This window comes from Oryzias latipes, chromosome 10, assembly GCF_053564925.1.
Source record: "Oryzias latipes strain Hd-rR chromosome 10, Olatipes_Hd-rR_3.1".
Lineage (NCBI taxonomy): Eukaryota > Metazoa > Chordata > Actinopteri > Beloniformes > Adrianichthyidae > Oryzias > Oryzias latipes.
Window position 1 is genome coordinate 14,214,615 of NC_136246.1, and position 24,824 is coordinate 14,239,438.

At 39.2% G+C, this 24,824-nt stretch overlaps 2 protein-coding genes across 2 annotated transcripts; both read right to left on the reverse strand.

Moving 5' to 3' along the window:
• Nucleotides 1-1,235: 1,235 nt before the first annotated feature.
• Nucleotides 1,236-11,902, reverse strand: tmtops3a (teleost multiple tissue opsin 3a). The gene is given in 4 exon segments (NM_001282154.1): nt 1,236-1,445; nt 1,627-1,860; nt 8,450-8,778; nt 11,545-11,902. Coding segments are annotated over 4 exon segments (1,131 nt in total).
• A 9,780-nt stretch (nt 11,903-21,682) lies between these two features.
• On the reverse strand, nt 21,683-24,551 carry vgll1l (vestigial like family member 1-like). Its single transcript, XM_004073113.5, has 4 exons — nt 24,279-24,551; nt 23,803-23,994; nt 23,361-23,717; nt 21,683-22,978 (listed from the first exon to the last, which is right to left on the reverse strand). Exons 2-4 carry the CDS (start codon nt 23,990-23,992, stop codon nt 22,941-22,943), a joined length of 585 nt encoding a protein of 194 aa, XP_004073161.1. The 5' UTR covers nt 23,993-23,994; nt 24,279-24,551; the 3' UTR covers nt 21,683-22,940.
• Nucleotides 24,552-24,824: the final 273 nt, after the last annotated feature.

Genomic DNA, 24,824 nt, shown 5'->3' on the forward strand with positions numbered 1-24,824 from the left:
CTACTCCTTATCCTAAATTAGAAGCACCTGTTTGAAGTTGTCAGCTGCATAAAGACACCCGTCCACCTCATACAATCTGTAGGACCTTAACTAATAACACTGCAAAGACCAAAGAGCTGTCTAAATACACCAGGGACAAAGTTGTAAACCTCCACAAGGATGGAAAGGACTACAGGGCAATTGCCAAGATAAAAAAAGAACCACTGTTGGAGCAATTATTAAAAATGGAAGAAGCTAACCAAGCCTGTCAATTTCCTTCAGACTGGGGCTCCATGCAAGATCTCACCTCGTAGGGTTTCAATGATTCTAAGAAAGGTGGTCAATGCATGGGAGGAGCTGGTCAATGACCTGAAAAGAGCTGGGACCACAGTTTCCAAGGTAACTGTTGGTAATACACTAAGACGTCATGGTTTGAAATCATGCATGGCACGGAAGGTGTCTGACAGAAATGAAGTCACTATGAATAAGGTGAGGAGCAGATAGCATTCCGACCTGCATGGATTTCCCCTGGTGGTTAGAAAGATGAGCTTTTTTAGGAGTGCAACACGAAAACATTCTATGAGTGATTTTTTACTTTATTTAGAACTTGTGTAGTGTTTCATTTTTACATTTGAAAAAATAATTTTGAAATATGCTTTACTTTTTTCTTACGAAAAATAAAAAAGAAATGCGTCTTTTTTCATTCAAAATGAATGAAACTGGAAAGATAAACATTTTATTTTTTTTATTTTGCCAACAGTCAAATCTATGATATTAATGCTACTTTTACAACATGTTACTCAAGTTTTTGTTAAAAACAAAATCTGATTCCTGTAGTTACTGTATTGAGCTTTAAAAAATTCTAGCAAATAGATGAATTGTTTATACAAAGTGGACATGTTTTTTTGTGTCTTTTTTTCCTTCTGGGACCCGTGAGAGAACTAATTTCAATAAATATCTGGATGAAAACTATAGCACTTACAGGCCTGGGGAGTGCAGAAAATACATTCACATTTCTCCTCAGCTTTTCCATATGTAAACAACAGAAAAACAGAATTTTCAGTTCATTTCAGTCCAACTTTAAAATGTTTGCCTTGACATTAAAAAGCAACTGCCAACATCTGAGTGAGGATCTTTCAGGCATGCTCATGGTCAGGTTTACATTCAGCCCTTAATCGTTTCAATTAATGATCTTTTTTAGAGTGCTGCATGACTCTTTCTGCACAGTTGAAGGAGAATAAGGAGCATGGACCTTTTTATGGGGTGTAGTGGACAAACAAAACATGTCGGTCAGGATGGTGGTTGCACAGCATACGGTCTGTGGGGTCACTGAGGAGCCGAGGAGAAGAAGAGCTGACAGAGTTTTGTTTCTGAACACGGACAACATCTGACAGCTGTGTTCTTGGAGTTGGGTGTTCCTCTGGATCTCCGCTGCACCTCACAAAGGCGACTAAGCATCTGTAAAACTGGTAAAGTAGGGAGCACAAGAGGAAGCAGGATTAAGCCTGAACTGGTGACCTTAAATAGTCCCATCTGAATTCATTACAAGCTGTTCAACAGAAAGATAATTAAGGCAGAATTTGTCATTAAAGCTGTTAATCATCATCATCATCATCATCACACTATCAGCACTGCCTCCCAGCTCACCTGGCTGTTGAAGAAGACATAGATAACTGGGTTAACAACCGTGCTGAACTTGGCCAGGATGGAAGGGATGACACTAGTTAATGGAGTGACTAGTCCTTTCCTACCAAAGGTGGCCATCAGCGCCACGATGCCATAGGGCATCCAGCACAGTATGTAGCAGGACACCATGGAAAACACCATGACCAAAATGCGCTGCTCTCTGCGCTGAGCCGCCAGCAGGTTGATCTTGCCCACCTGTGACAAAAAGACAGGAATGACGGTGAAACTGCTCAGTATTTCCCTTCACTGTCAGCATGATTACTCCTGCATAATGTTCGTTCTACAGCTGTTCTTTAGTTATTAATTCAATCATGGAGTTAAAACAGTTGCACAAAGATTTCAAATAAAATTCTGACGCCTTTCGGTCAAAGAGAAAAGAACTTCAACCGGAGGTCAGACTAATGAATTTGGATGGACACTGACAGTTGGACGGTTTAAAAATGCTTACTGTATGTTTGAATGTTTCTGAATGTCCTCAATTTAAATGTTCTATTGTTGCACGAAGGACAATTATTTCAAAATGTAAAAATATTTGAATTTGTCACGTCTACCGCATTGCTCATGTATATTCAAATTTATTTTCAAATTGCTTTTAAATTTTAGACAACAAACTGTCAAAGTCCCACTACAATCATCTTTTTGCCTATTTTAAGTGGGCCCACTGGTTTTTACATTTTGATGATGCAGTTTTTAGGCAAATTATAAAAAAACTGTGTTGTTTTGCTCTACATGCCCCCCCCCCCCCAATCCACTTATTTATTTGCGCTTCCACTAGTTTACAGCTCCCCACAATGCTGTGAGCCCCAAGAGCCAATAGAGCCAATATTGGATTTAACCAGCCATGCAGCTTTGATACAGATGCAGGCTCAGATGAGTAAAACAAAGAAGTACTTGGATCTATTTGTCTGCAAGTAGATGCATCAGAATGGAGTGGAGCAGGGAGCTTGTGGCCTGCCGATTGTAGCCGCTACGTCACAACTAAAAGCTTTCTCAAACAGTTTTTTTTATAGTATTCTCCTGATTCACAACGATTTGAATAAAGAAATACTTAGAAATATAATTTTAAGCTTGATTTTCTTTATATATCCCCTTAATAAAGAGAAAATGTTACTTTAACATGTTCTTGTAGATTTTTTATTGAAATGGATGTTTAAATAAAAGTGGAACATTTCTGATTAAGAACAAAACTCAAAAAAAGCAGTTTTGTCCAAAACATGTATTTTTTCTGTTTCTGTCTTTCAAATTCAGACTTTAATTCTGATGTTCAAAACTTTCCTTTTTAAATGACTGATCCACAGTTTGTTGTGTTCTGGTGCCATTTCTGATTAAGCGACCCTCTACTGTATTTGCTGGAAAGGGCCAAGAAGGGGCTGTTGATAGAGTGATCCCAAGAAACATTACAAATGCAATCTCTTTTTCTTTTTGGCGTCCATGTTTTGCTTGTTAGCTCTGCAGAACCGTCAGTCCAGAATGACAGGAGTGGTAAGTTAGACCCTTTGTCAACCTGTGTTTTTTTGGATGCAGCGGGATTTCTGCTTTTGCCGTTTTGTGTTTCCTGCTGATTGACAGATGAGCTGTGTAAGGTTCTCTACCATTCCACTTCTGTCATTTTTGCTGTAAAAGGTCCAAACTTTCTTCTATCAAAGAACAGGGTGGAGCCTTTGTGGAAAAAGTGAGTAAAGAACCAATCAGGCATGCATCTTTGGTTGCATATCACATTTCTTTGGTGCCATCTACTGTAAGTATGTTATATAACAATTGTCTTTGGTTATTGATCCATCAAAACAACTGGAATTTTTCCAGTACTGATCCTATGTGAAGCTGCAGGTTTCCCTAAAGTTTCAAAAACTAAAACATTTAAACATGTTATTTTTGCGTGGAATTACAGTTTGAGAGTTACTATCATTACAGTATTTAAGACTGTTAAAGGGTTTTGGCTCAATGGTAAAATGTGATTTTGCTGTGCACCGTCTCACTGTTGTAATCTATCTTTTGTGCCCCTAACTATCCTATTCATAAAAATATCAGTGTAACGTCTATTCACTTTTTAGCCAATTTCTTAAATCTCCACAAAGAAAATTAGGATTTTTTTAATTCATAAAATAGAAACACTATAGGAATATCATATAAAACTCAGGTCTTTGCCCCCCCCCCCCCCCCCCCCCCCCCAATAAGTTAAAGTTTTGAAGTGCTGTAATTACCTCACATTATATTAAACAACTTAATAAAGTGTCTCTACTAAGCTAAATGTCATCTTACTAAATATTGATTTTCTGCTTTCAGAAGTGTCTTTTTGATCACCAGAATCTAATTTCAGTATGAACTCGTCTCTGAGAACAGACAATCCTCAAAAAATGGCTGTAGTTTCAATTTCTGAAACTGAAAAATTTTCTGATAGAGACATGGGTATTTTGGTGTAGTAAAAATACCTTCACATAGTCAACAAATCTTTATATTGAACATTTAAATAAGTAATCCTTCCCTCTACTTCAGCTCACAAGGTAAACATTTAAACTATTGTACTTGTTATCACTTCAGACAACCTAAGTCATGACAAAACATCTAAACAAATATATTTTTGGATGCTCTTTAGAGGCATTATTAAAGTGGATGGACACAGATGCTCCAAATGTTGATGTCATCTCTGACGTACCAATCTGAGCCACCGGCATGTTCAGAAATCTTTTTCTAAGAAAAGCTTGCATCAACACCTGAGCCTCAAGTAATTACATCTGCAATCCCCCTTTTCTCCCCCCGACTCTCTCCGGGGGCAGAGACTTTTTCTTCTAAAATAAGGAAAGGTTACACAATGTTGGGTTTCCAATGGTTACCAGCTGGTTCCTGGATCTAAAAATACCTGTGAGGTGATTCAGCCATTGGGGAAATAAAGATTGCAGGAACAACTAGAGGTCCTTAATTACCAATTATACTTCTGATTGAGAGGTTTGCATAAGCTCCACAAAGATGAGGATTAGTCACTGTAAAGGAGCCAGATCACCTCAAAGATGCTACGGCGCTTAGTTTTATGACATTGTGCCTACAAGGGTTTTATGATTTGATGAAATCACCTTGAAAACACAACCAAATGCTGGCTGCAGTATTGCAGCCACTACTGGGCATTTAGTTTACAAGTTTGTCCTCTAAACACCTTCATGGCCAAGAGGAACAGCCGAGTCTGTCCTAAAGAATCGTTAAAGCTCAGCAGGGTGAAATATCAGACGATTATCCTGGGGAAATTACATGCCCACGCGCCCAGCCTGTGGTAAACATTTTAAAATGTGTGCTCACTGTTTGAGTCAATAGTATTGACCAAAGTTAAAAGCAGTGTATAGTGTGGTTTGGCTGTGTCATACGATATACAATGACAATGCTACTTACATTTCTATTTAGGGATGAAAGGAATGCTACAAACAAGAAATGATGAGCAAACCACTAATGACTAAACAGGGAAGATTGGATTCCTGTGGATGCATGCGAGCCCTTGGTGAACATTCATTTAGAAGATTCACATAAATCCGTATTCCCCTTACCAGCATGTTGCAGTTTCTGCACACACACTAGAATGTGAGAGGGTTTGTATACAGAAACATACGCACTTTACCAAGTACTGCTGTTCACCTTCTTGTCATGCAAATTAATGAGCCAATCACAAGCAGGAACTGCAGACATGGTTTAAACTGAAAGTCGGCAGAAGTATCTGATTAGATTTTTTCTGGGTGTTCTTGAGGGACTGATATATAATGGGGAAGACAACCTTTTGCAAAAAGTAGTACACTTGAGGTTAATTTTATTTATGATATTGGAATATAATAGTGTCTAGAGCCCATGTACTGTACGTGTTGTGTAGGAAGTATACTAACTGAACACTTCAGACTAAATTCAAACCTTTTAAGTTCACAATATGTAGATATATGAAAAGTAAACCTCAAGTTGCCTCACTTTTACTATAGACTAAGTATAATTGTAGTAAACTTGAAAAGACTACTTTTTGCTACGAGAAAGCATGTGTGCGCACATTCCTTAGTTTTTCATTGTTAGTTACTGACATCTTTTACTCAGCTGTGCAGAAGTGATGGAACTTCCAAACCATTGCCTCTTTTTGTTGCTGGTCAAGCAGCCCTCAAATATTGATTGATAAAATATGTTATACTTCTATCTGGACTTGTGTTGCAATGAGTACACATTGCAAAAGAAACAAAATATTAGTTTCACAAAAACAAGTTATTTTTTATTTAGAAAAAGAGATCACTAGAAGGAGGTCGGAACTATATCTTAAAGCTAATGATGGACTTTACAAAATTGTTGAAGCTGGAGCGTTGGTACAATTTGCATAATGGTAGACAAACATAAAAGGTGAAAAGGTGTTAAGATTAATTTTAACAACGACTCTATTCATATCATAATTTGTGGTTGCCGGTATAATCCATAGTTTATATTGGTTTCAACTATCCGATAGCACTGACCTTAAAATTAAGTGATTCCACCCTTGCATTGACGTGTTCTTCCTACCATGACAAAGGTGGATAAAGGTGGAAAGATTTCATGTAATCCATGGACGCCAGTGAGGTTCACAAATCATTGAAGAAAAAAGGTTCAGCGCACTGTTTAGTGGGTCTAGATGACCCAACTCCCAATGTTAAAGTAGGAAACTAGGATAGCACAAGGGTTACAAGTGACCCGTATACGATTTTTGCAATTACATTATACAATGCTGAAACTATCAAACGTAGATGTTCTGAGGACTATGTTGCAGCATTTCCGCCTTCCGCAGACCTAAGCACTGACCGAACAGATTAAAAAAATTATGAGCGAGCAGGCCCTTAATGATAATCATAACAGTAATAAAAGATGCGTGTTGGTCCAAACGGCAAACGCTTAGCATGGCAAAATCTGCTAGAGTTGCTCGTTAGCAGCTTAGCTTGTCTCCCCCCCCCCCTTTTTGTTGTGTTTTTTTTGTGTGACTGCAGTTGTCATGGAGGCAACGCTGGGATGGAAGGAGGCATTGCCTTGGGCGCTCCTGGATGAGGCAGGCGCACAAGAGGGGATGCGCGGGAGAGGAAAAAGAAGGGCTGCTTTGCCGGCTTATGTGCTCTGGCTGAGTTTTGGAATGAGGAAGTGTTTGCAGACATTGTGCTGGACTAACAGTTTGATCCAAGCAAAGAAACAAACGGCTTCTTGCCTGTTCCAGAGCAACGGTGTCCCGCTTCATTAGTTACCGTTTGCGTCCCGACCGGGACCGGACCGGAAATTGCGGTTTCCGACTACGGTCTGAAGCCTGAGGCTGAAAGGTAACACGCTGATGGGGCTCCAGCTGTCCCCGAACAGCAAAATCAGCACACAAAAGCACCTATAAATAAGTCATGTGATCTCAGTTGGTGGTGTCCTGTTGACTTCACTGACATACGACTCGCATTTACTGGGGAATATCCGATTTGACTGCTTACATGGCAGACGCAAATGCATGTATCCGATTCGTATTCGATTTATTTCCATATATGAATGAGGCCTGAATCCGATCTGAGAAAATCGGAATCCATGCGCTTTTGTCCTGCTTACACGTTCACCGGTCATATCCAATCTGTGCCACATGAGAGGAAAAAAATCTGAATTAGGTCCCTTGAACCATGCAGTGTAAATGGGTCCAAAGTGCAGCTCAGTGCAGTGTTTAAGTAGACTGAGTGATTTGCAAATGAGAGTCAGGTGTGAGGCATCCAGGAAGTGTGTGCTGGGGTTGCTGGGAGATGTAGTGCATTCAATACTATGGAGAAAATTCCTGCTGGTGACCAGAGGGGGAGACAGAGTTCTGACACTGTATGTGACCATACAGTGTGGTAGTGTCAGACAGATTGATCTGGTTGGATCTTAGGAATGGAAATTGATTTATCGATTAAGTCAATTAATTGTTACACACATAGGTAAGTGTGATCACCTATAGGCTATCACACTTACCTAAAAATGACAAAAATAAATACATATTGGGTTCACATTCATAATTATTGCTTTGCTACTATTTGACACCAAATGCTGAATAAAGAGTAGCAAAACAGAACGGACTCTAGATGTTTCCCATCACCTGACAGATTTATGTCAAAATGGCCTGATATCCTTATTAGCCTATTGATGTGTTCATGTTTATTTTGCCCGCCGAGCTCCTATAATAAGGCTTTCGCTCCCATTCCTTTGTGGGTTTTTTGATGATGTGAATGATTGCAGGTGTGCAACTGTTTCACACCACTTTCATAAAAGCTTGATTTGCCTAAAAGTTGTGCAGCGTGTAAAAACAAATCACATCCACACCTAGTCCTCAGGTGGCAACTATCAGTGGGACTTGATGTTGAAAAATCTTTGGGAAAAAAACCCATTTATTTAGTATTTTTATTCCTCTATCTACTTGTTTGCTGTTGTAGCCCTTTAAGGTCCCTGCAGTCTGCTTTTCTTAACATTGTGAGCAGTTTACAGTCAGATGTGATAAAGACTGTGGATGTTAGACAAACTCCAGAAACAAAAGGGCTTGTCTGTTACATGTGGACTGGAGTCTAAAGAAAGCTTTTAACCATCAGTAAAAATGTCAAATTTACTATAATTCTACAATTAACAAAAGTGTGAATACAGACCAAACATGAAAGTTACACCTCTTTCATGCTTCACAATTATGTTTGAAAACTTTAGAAGATAAAAAATGTTCAATCCCCTTTTATGAAGTATTTCCATTTTTGTTAAGTTAAAAATGGTTAGAATTTGATTCCTATTTATTCTTTGAGTAAATCGAACACTCCAAACTCACCCTTCTGAGGGCCACCAGGATTCTTCCATAGGAATAGACCATGAGCACTAGAGGTAACACCAGGCAGAAGATGAAGAGACACAACACATACGAGACACTGGTGGGTGAGCGCAGGTGCCACTGAATGGAGCAAGTGGTTCCTGGGCCCTCTGGTCCATAGCTGCTCCATCCCAGGAAGGGCGGCAATGTCCAGAGGAGTGAATAAAGCCAGGAGCCTCCAACGCAAAACCAGGCCTTTCGGAAGTTTGAGAGGTCAGCTTGGGAGGAGTGCAGCACTGTGATGTAGCGCTCATAAGAGAGAACCGAAAGGGACACCAGGGACACGATACCTGATGGAGAAGGACGAAAGGAATCTGCATTAAGCTCCACAGCTGCAACTTTTGTTCATTCTTTAAGGAACTTTTCACTGTTTTCCTCAGTCTGCTTGCTCACACAATGAGACCTCAAACCAAGTTTAATTGTCTAAAATTATACAAAAAAATCTGTCAGCTCATTTGAGATAAAAAATGAAACATTAGAGAGTTACTTTTTTAAAAAAAGGAATAAATGTATGGTTCACATTCCACATCAAACACATGTGGAATTTCTTTAAACCAAAACAGAAAAACACATTAAATTTAAAGTAAAACAGAAAAAGTAATAATCACATATCAACATGTTAGCTGTAAAAGGTTTCATAAAAATAAAAGAACTTCAGGAAAATTAAATGTAACGGCTGAATGTATAAAGCATTTGTCAGGGATCACTGAAGTATCATGAAGACAACAGCAACAAAAACGGTCCTCAAAATGCTTTGTTAAAAGTGTGTGATTATAATTCAAGTTTTTATATATTTAGAATCAGAAATCTATTTAAAAGGAAACAAACTGCATCAAGCAAACAGGTTGTAAATAAATTCTTTGGCAAATAGACTAGTGAGGGTTGGTTCTGTTTTTGGCTTTGTTTCCTCGGCTCATTTAAATTTGTGTTTTTGTTCTGGTGTCAGTTTTCAGTCCTCTCATCTTCCCACCAGGCTTTAGTTTCAAACATCCACAGCTGTGTCTGGTTCTGTTTATTGCTCCTCAGTATATTTTAGTCGATAGTTTTCAGTCGCTCCTGGACAGGTCGGTTGGTTCTGTTTCAGCATTTGGTTCCTCCAAAATCCACTTCATTCAAAAATATGATTACATTTATCATATTGCTTTAGAATATTTAAAAAAAAGGTCTAAAATGTTACATTTTGATTATACTTCTCTCTGTTTTGTCTTGAAACTGAATGAGATGTAATGATCGAAATTAAAGAATTTGTTTGATGCATCAGCACTGTGAAAAGTTATCAGAGAATAACATGAATCCTGCAAAGGTAAAAACTAATGTCTGCTTGCTTTCTAGCATGAATTTTGTTTTGCATTTTCCTTTTCTTTTAAATCATCTAGTCAGCCTAATTCTTCTGCATTTTCACTATGTAATTTGCTGCATTGGCCGGAATTGCCCTGAAAAGAGAGACTGCATGTTTTAATTTTCTGATAGATCCATGGAATAATGAGATAATTCAGGTTTTTCTTGCAAAAGACAGGACCTAGATTTCCAATCAGCTACATTTCTTTCAGCGTACAGCTATTGTGTGTGGAATATAATCAAATGATAACCACTGAAAACAGAGAAGAAGAGGTCAAAAGTTTAAAACTGATTTAGATGAACAGCGAATCTTTGCCTTTTCACAATATATGGAAAGGTTTACATGTCATTTACCATTTTCAGAGCATCTTTAGAGGTTTGCAATGTAAAAAGAAATTCTACAAACTTGGGTCAAAAGTTGATCGATTGTAATCGGAATTTTCTTTTAATGCAGCGTAACACTAAATTGACTTAATCAATTAATTAATTTATATTCCTACAATCCAACCAGATCCATCTGTCTAAGTCAAGTTGTTAATTAAATAAACCTATAAAATCATTTCAAACTGAAGTAAATCAATTATATTGATGTTGGAAAATACCATTTTGATTGAGACATGGCAGGTTTATTTTACCATTACATAAAAATGACCAAGTGCATCACAGCAGACAACACACATGTGATCGCAGCAAAAAATGATCAGTCCATCATTCCTGTCCAGTGTGTAGAAACACTTTAAATTTAGCAAAGACATGTGACCAAACAGTGTGCTAATGTTCCCTTTAGATCATTTTGATGTGGAGAAATAACAATGGGCGGAACTTTATGAAACTAAAATGTGAATGGATTTGATGTTCATTCTTGTTTACTTGTTTATTTGTTCACATATTTAATTTACACGTGATTATCTTGCAAGAAATACCCTTTTTGAAATGAATTGTTACCCTCCTAATTTCTTTGGTTAAAAAATGTCTAATATGGTGAGAAATTTCCAGATGTTTGAATCAGTTTATTCTCTGCTTTTAGAAGTGAACACTACATTTTCCTTAATCTTAAATCCTAATTTTACATCAATGTTGCTTGCACCAAAAAGCACCTCTCTTGTATTTTTTGACTTTTTATTAGTTCCACTGCTTTAAACTATACTTTGGGCAAAAAATGTCTCAAGTTATGTATAAAAAGAATTTTTATCGTTAAGAAAACTCACCTATCCTAAAACTCTGTACGGATGGTGGAGACATTTTAAAGATTTGTAGGATATTGAACAATAAAATTACTGCATTTATGCTGCCACAAACTATTTTTCGGAGTTTGTAAAAGTGAAAAGTTCCTAACATTTGGTTAGCTCAGTCCACAAGCAGGTTTTACTGAAAGTCTTAGATCAAACATGAAAAAATCTGACAAGATAACCTTTTCAGCTCTCAGTCTTCCTCACTTCATTATAGAGAAATCCGTGGATTTTTTATAGATTAATACACATAAAACAAAATCACAAAAGTGTTACCTCACATTATGTATGTATTATATTATTATATTATATATATTATTATTATTATATTATAGATGTAAAATGACATTTAATAACCAATTTTCCTTATAATGATGTGAAATTCGTTTCCCATACTTTCTTGTATGGTAATGCTGTCAGGCTATATGCACCATAGTAAACAAGGGTCACCACGGACAAAGTTCTGGAACAGCATTCCTTTCCACTCACCAAAGAGGGAATTGGCGAAGGCGTACCACTTACAGCCGGACTCCCCGATGAGCCACCTGCCACGCACGCTCGCTGCGAAGCTGAACGGAGTGCCGAGGACGCACACGAGGATGTCGCTCAGGCTGATGTTCAGCAGGATCAGGTTGATGGGCGTCCAGAGGGAGCGAAACTTCGCGAAGACAAGCAGCGTCAGAAAGTTGTTGAGGATCCCTGCCACCAAGATGAAGCCGAGGCACACCGCCACCGCCGTGTGGCCGGTCCGGCTCAGCCCGTCCGGGTTGTGGGGCTCAGTGGAGTTGGTGCTGCAGGGGGAACTGTCTTTGGTGCTGAAATTGCAGTTGTGAGAGTGGAGGACCATATCATTCAGGACCAACAGAGAGGTGCATCAAGACAGCCAGCTGCTGCGAGGGCGGGCACAACTCAGTTAATGGTGCGTAAAGAGCGTCAAGGCGCCTTCTTTATACCTGCGCCCGGCAACGCAAATGCTCCCACCTCCGCGTTTTGCCACACACCTGACCATTCTGTCTATTGAATAGTGCAAATCGTTTATGCCCTGTGTGGGTCATTTTGCTCCAAGTGATGGCTTTTCAGCTGACAACAAAACGTCTTTCAGTCTCCTCAGATCCAAAGTCTGAGTTATTGACTTTCTCTGCAGACCAGACGTACTGTCTCTTCAGAATAAAACTCCATGTTTACTGATGCATTCAGGAACATTTCACCGTCCAGCACTTCTCCCTTGCAAACACACTTTTGCAAGGCTGTGCGTTTTTTATTCAGCTATTTACTGCAGTTTAAATCAAGGTCGGCACGTTCTGTTCTGCACACCCCCATTAAAAGACAGTCACATCTCACACAATTATAGCATCTGCTTTGCATTTAATGATGTTGGCAGATTCTTTTTTTTACTTTTAAAAAGTCCTAGTTCAGAACTTTCAATAGATAGAATTTGACAGGACTTTACCCTGCAGTCACTTTAAAATGGAATCTCAATGTTAAGGGGCTTCAACTTGAGTGTCAATGAGTTGCAAGGTATCAAACACAAATAACTGTTCTACTAATTTACTTTCATTGTTCTCTATTACTGTTTTTTAAGACCCACTCTAATGAAAACAGTGTTTTTGCTGTTTCTAACATATTCTTATAACCTTTTTCTCTAGATTGAGGACATAGCTTATAAAGAAAATTAAGGTTAAAATGGAATTTTGAAGTATTTCTTGATTCAAATTGTTGTGAATCAGAAGCAGACGAAAACTGCTGTTGGGAACAGCCCGTAACTGTGATGCAGCTGCTACAGTTCGCAGGCCACAAGCTTCCTGCTTTGCTCCATTCTGATGCATCCACTTGCAGACCGACAGATCCAATAGGGCTGCACGATATGAGAAAAACTCGCGATATGCGATATTGGTTTAATTATTATTGCGATAACGATATAATTTCCGGTATATAAACAAATAGCAAAACAACCAAAAACATAATTTCCATTTCACTGCAACAGTTTAAAAGTTATACTCCAAATGACCCTCGTCAACATAGGAGGCAAACATCAAACATAAAAGGGCTCATCTGATTGATCAACAACGTAAACGGGTCCTTCCGATTGGTTAAATGCATAAAGGGATTTATTTCATTTGTTCAATATTTCAAGCTGCCATGAGTTTGTTTTAGCACATTTAAGGTAACCATTTATTGCGATTTTTGTCATCTTTTGCGGTATGCATATTGCACAGCTTGATGTTGCGATAACGATAAATTTGCGATATATTGTGCAGGCCTAATGTACAATTATGTTTTTCTCATCTGAGCTGGAAAACTGTACGGCTGGATAGCTCCAATATTGTTCGCGATTTTTTTTGCACCGGTAATGTTAGGTTGGGGTTGTGAGGGGCCGTAAGCTAGCAAAGGAGAGTGTAAACAAAGGGGTGATGGGAAATGAGGGCAGGCTTACTTCATGCCAAACGGTCCCGCCCACAACTCAGAGGTGAATTTCTGATGAACTTCTGCCGTTCTGCAGAAACTATGTTCTAGAAAACAACACAGGTTTTTTGATTTAGCCAAAACAAAACTGCGTTATCATACTTAAAAGAGCACTGGGAATGCTTTTAAAATAGATCAAAAGATGATTAGAGCGGGACATGAAAACTGCATCCTCAGGTTTAAATAGTATGATTAAAATGGCAACAATCAAGATTTAATTAGTTGTCTCCTACCGCAGAACAAACACTTCATCATTTTTACTGAGATACATGAAACAATATCATATTCAATGAGTACTTTGCATTCAGACAACTTCTTCCCTCTCAAGCTATTTTAATTTGAATTTAGTGGGACACTGTCTGGAATGGAGGACAGATTAAGCCATTTTCCTCCAAAAAATTTTCCCGCCTTTGTATTCAGTGTTTCTGTTACCAGTCTCCTATCAGCACCAACTTGACGTAAATAAATACATTTAATCTTCTTCCTCTTTCAGCCGCTCCCATCAGGGGTCGCCACAGCGAACAAGTCGCATGGTAAACTTGGCAGTGTCTTACGCCGGATGCCCTTCCTGATGCAACCTTCTCAAACCGGGCTTGGAACCGAACAGAAGTAGAGAAGGGAACAGGGAGCAGCCCAGAGTCGAACCCTGGTTTCACGGACGGAAGGCGCCGCAAACCAGCACAAGCTAAACCGGCTCCCACAAATAAATACATTTAATGAATAGTAGAAAAATGTTTGTTTCCCCACCTTCCTCATTGTACACTTTTCATGTGTTTGCACTTTAACTATGAATAAATCTGTCACTATAGTTACTTACCTGCATCACTCAGTTATTATTTCTCTCGTTGCAGTTGCTTTGTCTTTTAACAAATGCTTTAGGATTTTGTGCATGTTTTCTTCATGTTGTCTAAGTGTAGCGGTAGCTAACTTAGTTTTTCTGCCCTGGTAGGGGCTTTGCTTTGAGAAGGCTGGTCTTCCCCCTGTTCTCTCCTTGTTTCTAGAAGTTTTGATCTCTTAGTTCCTCTTTGCCTCCTGTTTTTATCACTGCAACATACCATTTTTGTCATTTACTTAATGTTCCAGTACTTCTCCATTTGTCTCTCTCAGACTTCAAGCAGTCACATCAGATGGCTGCCCTGAGTCTGGTTTACTTCTACATATATCCGACAATATTTAAATACAGGAAAAGATGATTTATTATATTAGTGATTTGATTTTTTTTATGGTTCTCACCTTAAAACAACCCAAGTTGTATGCTGGTGTTCCCTAAATAAACTAAAATAAAAATATTTAAAATACAATTGTTCTGTAGACACATTTGTAAGCTTGTCTTCTCTAAAGAGCTCCACATTTTATTTTATTTTCTTATTTTGATTTGTTTTCAATAAAGATTTTTAACCAGTGATAGATTAAATTGTTCAGTTTTATTTGTGTGGCTGATTTAAACTGAAATACTGAAAAAAACAGAATTATTTCTGCAAATTCAGTAAAGTAAATTCATGTAAATTCAGTAAATAAAGACTTATTATAAATGTTTATTTCGTTTAATTGAGATTTTTTTCAATTTGCATTAAAATATTAACATTCCAAATGTGTATAACATGTCATTAACCCTTTGTAGTCTGGGACCTTTTTTGGGCATTTTTCATTACTTTACAGTTTGAAACAGTTTACCTGTAAAACAGTTTTTGAGGCAGTGCTTGATGTTAATCATCTTAGTACAACCCCAGCTTCTTCTTTTTTTTCTTTAACAGATTTTCTTTTGATTTTAGCGCACAATGATTCCAAAATGAACCTGAAACTGTCCAAAAAGTTCAATTACGAGAAGTAAATTTAGTCATTTTTTACTTAAAAAAGCACAAAAATTGAGATCAATGTTTTACAAGAAAGGATCAAACATGTAGAGACAAAATTAAAACATATTAGTGTCCAAAAAAAAAGCAGACAAGGTCAAAACTTTGTGAAACTTGTCTTAAAAAAAACAGGCGTAACTCCACTTAAAGTTTTAAGGATTAAATCAATAAGAATTACAATAATGTATCATAATAATGTGTGATAATAATGTGACACAATAATGTGTCATAACCTTTGTTGTTTTTGTGTTTTAAATCAAATAGTTCAATGCTAAAACATTATGAAACCTTCATGTCAAATTTTGAATGAAAACAATGCTAATGGGGGTGAGGGAGGGGTGGGAGTCCATGTCATCTCTGCATCATTGTAAACGGCCTGTGTGATTGGTAAACTCGCTGGTGAGTTCGAGGATGTGTCACAAGGAAGAAGCTGGCTGTTCACAGAGTTCTGTATCAAAGTATTGCAGTACTCAAGTTAAGTATATCAAAAAATCTTGTAGTAAAAAAAACTGTTCAAACATTTCATGATTCACAGGTAGTGGATTATTATTGTGTATCATCAGGCCTGTGCAGTCGTCTAACAGGACTTTTTGGGGCGTCACCTGCTTTTAATACTTACTTGTTAAAGACCATTTTCATTTTCCAGCATCTATGAACAAGGAGACCATTGTATCAGGAATCTCACTCTTACCTGACTCAAACCCCATATTTTATGAGAGGACAAAGGTGTGAAGCACCAGATCCAACATTACGGAGGAAATGAAAGCCGCCAGCAAAGCTGTAATAAATGCAAATATTGATATATTCATAAGTTCATATTTTTAGCTTTAGTCATCATTGTGAGTTTTGTAAAATTGTTAACTTTGGGTTTTGAATAGCTTTATAATTCGTTTATCTATAATTCATCTAGAAAAACAGTACTTTTGAAAATATAGAAAACAAAAATTCCCTAAGCATTGTGTTTTATTAACAAAGTTGATGTGCTTCATTTCCACATGAAAATACTGGTATGGAAATGTATCAAACGTGTCTTCATTTTCACACAGGGTTTTTATTTTCTACGTTTGTTTTCATCTGTTGTACAAAACACCCATCAGATAAAAATTATAATCAAACTTTTAAAAGTAAAAACATGCATTTACGTGAATAAAACAACATTTTGTATTCTGGATACTTTGTGCAAAGATTCTCATATTTTCCAAAGGCCTCATCTATTCATTGATTGGGAATGAATAGCGGGGGCCGGGATAGGCTCCGGCAGCCCCGTGACCCCGAAAGGGATAAACGGAAGAAGATGAATGAATGGGAATGAATAGATAATAAAAAAAAATGTTTGCAAATTAAAAGTTTCTATAGAGTATCAATGCTATACCTAGAACAATTCATGTTGCTCAGCTTCTGAGATAATAATATGTCACTGAATTGTTTTTACAAAGTGTTTCATTGGGAAATGAAATTGATGAGACATAGTTCTGCAGGGAACACAGCATGTCTAGGAATTGTAATTTGTAAAAGATATCACTTGAAAATACCACCTTCAAGTTTGCAGGCCTGTGAAATAACAAATTGTCATATGAACAGCATTGTTACAGAAACTATTGTGCCAGACGAGCCCCTTCCTGTCTTAATTATAAGGTCTCATTTAAGACCTTTTGTCCTTTTTCAAATGTTATGAAATCTACTTTGACTATTTTTTTCTGACTTGTGGACCTGATTATGACATTATTTTCAAGAGAATTCTGTAAAGGAATTACAAGTTAGCCTTTAGGATTATGTCACAGCAGCGCCAGGTTTGTGCCGCGTGATGAGACACAGAAAAGCTTGTAAGAAGTGTTTTCAGTGGTGTTCAAATAAATGTTTTAACAAGTAAGGAGTTAGACCCTTTTTTCTGTTTAATAACACTGCAGTCGTTGCTTTAAATTTGTCTTCGGCTCATCAGCTGCAACATTCCTACTTTCTTTGCATCACGTGACCACCGGCTACGGTGGCCGTTTAGTTCAGTTGCTCCGCTCCGGTGTGGGTACCATGACCATTCAGACAAATGAATATCAGAACGAACCAAAGCTCCGCCTGATTGGAAACGCACCGAGACCACCTCCAAAGATGGGTCCGAGAGCAGTTCTTGGTCCTGGACCAGGGTCTGCTTGGGTGTATTCAGAGGGAAAATTTGTTCCAGATTTTTTGGGGGAAACAAAATCTGGTTCACTTTAAGCGAACTAAATGTGTCCAGTCTGAATACCCCCTAAGGCAGTGTTTTTAAACCAGGGAGATGGTCAGGTGTGCCGTGGGAAATTGTCCTCAATAACTGATCTAAAAACGTTTACCATCTCCAGGATTTCAGCTTTGTGTTCATCCAAACAGGCCTGGATAAAACACTGAGTAGTTAGGAAAATGAAAGATAATAAAATACTTTTTTCTTTGTGTTTATTTGATTCTATTAAAGACATTTGGATAAGAATGACGGTACCGCAATTTAGCCGTAGCGTCACCTGTTTTCGGAAAAGTCCCGCTGTCTCCACCAATCATTCTTGGAGGCTCAATCACATGTCATCAGTCTGACCAATCAGAAGTGGTTAAAGTCTTCACTTCCTTGTTCTGATTCTGCTCATAAAGTCGCTCAGTTTGAACAAAAATACCAGCTAAAGCTCATATTTAGCGGTGTAGCTTTCCACAGAATCCGGTGTCAGACCGTGAAAAAAGTGAACAAAACAACGAAGCTCAGAGACGCGAGTCTCTCTGCGTTCGGCGGCTGCAAGCACTACATCTCCCATGATGCATTTGGTTAAAGTGACAGCGCCTCAGCGCACAATGAGTCGTCCTTGTTAAACGTCTTGAAACCACAACTAACACACATCAGTTCTTAAATCTTCTAACTTAACTTACATCTTTTAGAAAATAACAGCTGCAACTCCAGCTTTTTCTGCCACAATTGTCACAAAAATGCATGTGAGATTGCAGAGGGGCTGTAGATCAATACAGACTATGAGTTTCTCCTTTTTTAAAAAAATTTTGGATGCGATGGTGTGCCGCGGGATTTTTGTCAAGGTTAAATAGTGCCGTGGCTCAAAAAAGGTTGAAAAACACTGCCCTAAAGCATCCCAACGAGAACCTATGACCTAAGTTAACCCTTCAACTCCAGAACTTTAGCTCTATTGTTTAAATTCTTTCAGAACTCTTCAACTGTTTATGCAATTAACAATTCAGGATCAGCTGATTCATGTTGATTGCGGAAATGATCAAACAGTTACATTAGGCCAAAGGGCGTTTGTTATTTAGGTGTTGCCAACAACATCTCTGGGTTTAAAGGGTTCAAAAGAGTTAAACTGAGATGAACTGTGTTTAAAAACTAAGTTAAATGCCTGAGTTTAGTGCCAAACTTTAAATACTGTAGTCGGAGACCGTAGGTCCTGTTGGTTTTGAAAGAAACAAAAACTGCTGACTTCTGAAGAAGTAAAGTTATTCCCGCTATGAGAATCAAAGTGACAGGTCTGACTCCCAAATAATAGCAAACAATGCTGAAATGACAGTGATGAAGGTTTTTTTTTTTTTTTGACAAGCACGTCCAAACACAGGAGTATGCACTGGTCATTCAGGGAAAAGAACTGGAGACTCTTGGTTTTCACTCATTATGAAAAAGGATCAACAAAAGCTGTTCTGGAAAGTTGCTGGTTCAGCATGTTTGAATTTCCCCTCAGCAGAAAATCTCTGCATTAATCGTGTTTTATTTTATTTTATTTTATTTGAATTAGCCAGTGGGAGCAAAAGCAGGTATACAGATTTCCTGAAGTACCAAAGAAACAAAAAAAAATGAAAAATGTAAAATACATTTGTTTTGACAGTATTGTACTGGAGGTAAAAAGAATGAGCATTTGCAAGGAAGGTGGGACCTAGGACCATCTGTCCCCTACCTCTTCCCTGGTGGGGGGTACGGGCCCCTTTGCAACGGCGGCCGTGTCCCCGGGGTGCCGGCTTCCTGGGCCCGGCGGTGCTCTCTCCGCGCGGTGGGGGGGTTCACATTACATCTGAGCCGGGGGTGTTCGTGTCCCTGGGGGGTGGGTTCTGGTCCCTGCTCCTGAGCGCTGGGCCCCGCCAAATTTCCAACTGTGGCCGAGCCTGGTCGGGCCATATTTACAACACCCCTTGTGGGCCCTCTTTTTTCCCCGGGGTTCCCCCTCCTGGGCGGGTGCGGCGGGCCCCTGCCTTGCTCCTCCCTGGACCAACCGTGGGCTGGGCGGATGGCTGCCTGGAGTGCGGAGCGGGTCTCCCTTGGGGGGTCCTGGCTCGTACCTGGGGTTGGGGCGGGGGGATGCCCGGAACTCCTGGGTGGTGGTGGGGTGCTCGTCTGGGGCTGTGGGCGTCCTTCTCCGGTGGGGCCCTGCGTTGGGCGCTCCCGGCGCGGCGGGGGGGCTGCTCTCCTGGTTGGGCTGGGGCGACGCTCTCTTTCCCCTCCGTGCCTCCCTGCTCTCTGGCTCTGGGGGCCTTGCGGCAGTCCTGCTGGCCCTGGCCTGGGTGGCGGGCTTGGTCGCCCGGGCGGCGGTTATTCCCTGCCGGTTCCCGTGTGGCGTTGGGAGGATTCCGGCTGCCGCTGCTGCTGCGGTGGGGGTCTTGGGGTGGGGATTGCTGGGCACTCTCCCTCCTTCTTTTCACGTTCCACCATCCATTTTAGAAGAACATAAACACTCACCTGAGCACAGGTGTTATCTCACCTTTGCACTAACAGTTTGCATGATTGAATGACTGAAAGATTTCACACTAGTTGGTTTTAAGGCATAAATATGCGTGTGAACACTATCTGTTTTGTGTACATGTCGACATGTGGACATTTTTGCAGCTAGCAGGTGTGTTTATAACATTTGAATGTGTGTGTGGACAGGCCCCGCCCTTTTTGTACTACATTTGAACCTTACCATAATGATTAACAACCAGTAAACTTGTTGCTTTATGCTGCTTCATGGTCTTATCCCCCTTCCCCTCCTATTATCACCCTCCTACCCCCCCCCCCCCCCTCTCTCTAACGTCCCTCTCTCTTCTTCCCCTCTTTCCTTTTCCGTCCGGTCCAACACCAAAGATTTTCAAACATGATTGAAATTAATAAAGTTTGGCCTCAATTACAAAAGGGGTTTATTCAGACATACCTTTGGTTTGTCTGTAGATTAATAACCCCTCTTGTTAAAGTAAAATATGTCCAACACAAGAGGCCCTTAGCTCTCATCTGTCTGCCCAGCTGTTGGACAGGACAAGTTAAAAAAAAAAAGAAAAAAGAATGAGCATTGATCAAAAGTCCTAAAGTTCAATTCAGAGGTTCAATACTCAAACTCAGGTGTCTGCCTGTGAGACTCAAGTCCAAGTCCCCATCTGTGGAGGAAGTTTTGCTAACTGATTCAGTACCACTAACTAACCAACACCATGGCTGAAAGAACTAAGGATTCATTCACCTCCCAGTCAGTTTTTGTCAGGCTAGTCAGTGAACAAAATCTTCTGCAGGAAGTGTGTTTGCAGACCAGATCCTCCACATGTCCTGAAAACATTTTGCAACATTCTACAGAATCCTGGTGAGGAAACAGCAGAAACAACCCTCCATATGCACACTTCTGCTCTAACACAGGTCTGGAATATTTTCCATGAGATGAAAAGGTATTTGTGACGGATGCAGAATCCTGAAATTGTGTTTAATAGACTCATACTTACGCCTCACAGACACCAAAACAGAATTGGAGTGATGGATATAAACCTCACTCTCCCATGATGCCATTCCCAGGTTTTAGACCTATCTTATTTTTTATGCTCAACAAATTTAAATCAAATGTCTAGTATTTGTCAAAATATACCTGCGTTTTTAATAAATTTAGCTCACACTTGAGCTGGATCAAATGCATCCAGGAAAGTATGTTCTGAATTCTTATTTAAACATGGATCTTTTGATGTGTTTCGTCTTTACTCATCTTCATACAGTTCTTTATCCACAGATAAAATCCTGTTCTTTACACATGATGTGAAAATAAAAAAAGGAGACCTTTCTCAATGGCAAAAACTAAATCTTAAGTGTGTGTGAAATTTGTTCTCCTCATTTGACCCATCCCCTGGGGGAGTAGTGAGCTGGAGATACAGACAGTTTAACCCCCAACCCAACCCTTTAACGCTCAATGTCAAGCAGGGAGGCATTGGTTCTTATCTTTACAGGGTGTTTGGTGTGACTTGGCTGAGGATTTAAATTCACAACTTCCAGTCTAAGGGCGGACACTCTTCCACAATACCACTGAGTTGACTTCAGTCAATGTCTATGAAATTCAGTTAAAAATATGAGCAAAACGTTGATTTAAAATCACAATTTTATTAATGAAACAGGTCTTGGAACAATGTTTTACACTCAATGTCGTAAGCTCTCAAAAGAGATAAACTCAACAAACATGTCTGCAGCCTCTGACTGACTTTTCCTTCATATAAAAATGAATAAAACCGGTAAGTTATAGGATGAATGACAAAAGACTTGATCTCTTATTAGGTACTTTTTGTCTGAATATAGTGTCAAAAAGCAAAGTATTATATACCAGATGTGATGAAGCTGAAGAAAGTCAAAGTAGAAAAGAAACTTGCAGCATCTCAAACATGAACACATTGTGGATCCAAAGTTAATAATTAGAAATATTGAAAACACTTTCATTGCTTCATAACTATTCTAAATTCTACATTAAAATCTTTTTATAAAACAAGTTCATTTGAAAGCAAAACTTCTGACAAACACAGTTGAAGATGTACAAAATGTTTCCTTCTGGAGTGTAGATGGAAACCATCCATGTCTTCACCAAACAGACAATCACGAGCAGGTCAATGTTTTAGGTCTGCAGATGCAGACATGGACTAACTCCAGATATAGCTGAAGTCTGTAGCACGAAACGTACAAGCTAAACTACATTTTGGAATTCCAAAAAAGGCTACATGCATCAAACAGAGTGCTATTTCAAACAACTACCCTTAGGTGGCACTGTTGTTTAATTTGTAGGTTTTTTTTGTTGCATGACTGTAAATGCTCAGCTTGTTTGACAGTAACAAAGTACAAAGTATTGCTTGATTATCTCCCGGCACCCCTTCTTACACATATATTAGTAGAAACATGTTTTTTTAATCACCTTCCTCTGGGCTGAACTATTTTTCGTAAACACAGAAAATGAAATTCATCCAGCTAAATTTTGCACAGATTTCTAATTAGTTATTATAAAATTCAAACACACTAGGGCCACAATGTTCAGAATTAACGCTTAAGTATTAACTCTAGTTAAATCAATGAAAAAAATGTCCTTTATCTAACTTCAGCTCCAGAAAGAGCAACAAACAAATGCACTCTGACAAAAAGGAGAACTGGTTTGTCAGCAATTGCTCTTGTTTCACATTTGTTCTAGTTGGTGCACTCTGTGGTAATGAGGTCATTCTGAGGAATGGAGACTCGGGTAGGAATGGAAACACTCCTCTTCTTGATATTCCAAAGAGACACATAGGAGAAAAATAAACATTAAAAAAAAAAGTCCAAATAGACTGGATAGGATGATAGGTGCTACCCTGGTAGTTTTCTCCTCAGTACCAGTACAAGTTCTTCTTGTCCACATGTCGGCCTGGCAACGAGAATAAAAAAAACATGTCAAACAGCCGTTGAAGACTTGATCAAACAATTTAAAGTTCTGTTTTGCTTTTGTGACTTTCAGGAGTTCTTTTCTTAAACATTAAAAAGTTTTGTAGTGTTGTGCACATGTGATGTACACATTTCTAAGTTTTTGGTCTTTAATGGGTTAACATGTGCAGCAGTTAAAGAAAATACTCAGACAGGCAAAGCAAATATGGATACATTCTTGATATTTTGCACATCTTCATGATGGCCTTGCTTAAAAAACAATAATTTTTACATACATGTAAACATGGGGCTTTACCAAAGGCAACCTCGACTTTAACATATCACTTTGGGTGGTGTAAAAACGTTGTGTGCAGCTGCAGGATTACCTTGTTCAAAGTTTGGAGAAGGATCCACAGACTCTCTGAACATAGGAGGAGCTGTCCACCTCGGTAATGTTTCTGGCTTGGAGCTGGAGGCCACGCTGGGCCCCATCTCCCCTCGATCACTGTGCAGCAGGTTGAGCAGGGATGTGGCATACTGCTGTCCAGTGAGACTCAGCCCCTCTGAGGACAGACACATGATGGTCGACAGCCCCGAAGCCTCTCCGGGTCTGGCATTGAAGGGCTGCCAGGAGCTGTGACTTCCCCCTGAGGGGCTCAGGGCCATGATGCATCCTGCCTTGGAGAAGGCCTGTGGCTCGGAGAAAGAAGGAGCAGTAACGTCCTGACAGGTGGTTAAATCTTCTGCAGAAGCGAAGTAAAAAGATTGAGTTAAAATCAGACACAGACTGTACGTTTTTTGGGTGCTACGGTGTCAGTGAATGTTTACCGCTTTTAACAGCTTTCAGGACTTTCCTTGGCCTTCCTGCTGGCCCCTCAGTCCTGGAGGTTTTGCTAAGTGCTCGATCAAAATGAGCATCCACCATGCTGTTAGTGTCCCCCTGAAAGTAGGTCAGCACGACGCTGCGAGAGTTTCCTTCCACCTTCACAGCTATTGGACTGTCCGCTCGGTCCTCCATTGCTGTGAAAGTCAACAACGACAGAAGTTATGTAAAAATCTTCAAGAACGATGGAGCAATGGAGTGATGCATTGGTGAAAAGAATCTTTTTTCTTCTCTAAATGTTGTTCACATTTAAATGAAAATGTAAATTTAAAATATAAAAAATATTAACATGTGGAAACACTTTAAGTCTTATGCAACAACAAAGTAAAGCGAGAGAATTGCACTGAAATGTAAAAGTGTCAAATTTTAAATTAGTGTATTGACATTTAAAGTGAAAGCAGATGAAATGCACTAGTCTTACCTGGCCTGACAATTTACGGAAGACAGTACAAACTTGCATCGACTGATGGATCAAAGGAAGAAAATAGTAGCGGCCAAAACAGTGGAATGAAAGTTGTTTGACTTTGGTCTAAGCATTGGAGTCATCCATTAGTGTCAAATGACCAACGTGAGGTGTTTCGCCTGCTCCCTCCGTCTTCTACTGAGAGAACTCTTCACTCTCGGAGGCTTCGGTGTCTCAGCTTGGGAGGGTGACAGAATGCACAGAATGTTATCTAGCAAGTTTCCCCAGAACCTGAAGGACAGCTCATAAAAACATTCCTTCCTCAAACTGTCAAAAAGCTCTTTTAACAGCAGCTCTGAGGGGATTCAGCCTAAATTTCGTGAGAGATGTTCACTGAATCAAATGTGCTAAAGGTCAAATAACCAATTTAAGACCAATGTTCAACAATTCAGAATCTTTTCCTAACATATGTATTGTTTAACTTACAATAGCAGTTGAATTGATTTTTTTGGATGTATGATGACTAATTGCAGGAACTTAAAAAGCTCAAAAATTTCTTTGAAG

Coding starts and splice junctions, on each gene's coding strand:
- vgll1l (XM_004073113.5), bottom strand. CDS start 23,992: ATGGAGGACCGAGCGGACAGTCCAATAGCTGTGAAGGTGGAAGGAAAC. Junction 23,718..23,802: donor CCTGAAAGCTGTTAAAAGCG/GTAAACATTCAC, acceptor TCGCTTCTGCAG/AAGATTTAACCACCTGTCAG. Junction 22,979..23,360: donor TTCTCCAAACTTTGAACAAG/GTAATCCTGCAG, acceptor TCTCGTTGCCAG/GCCGACATGTGGACAAGAAG.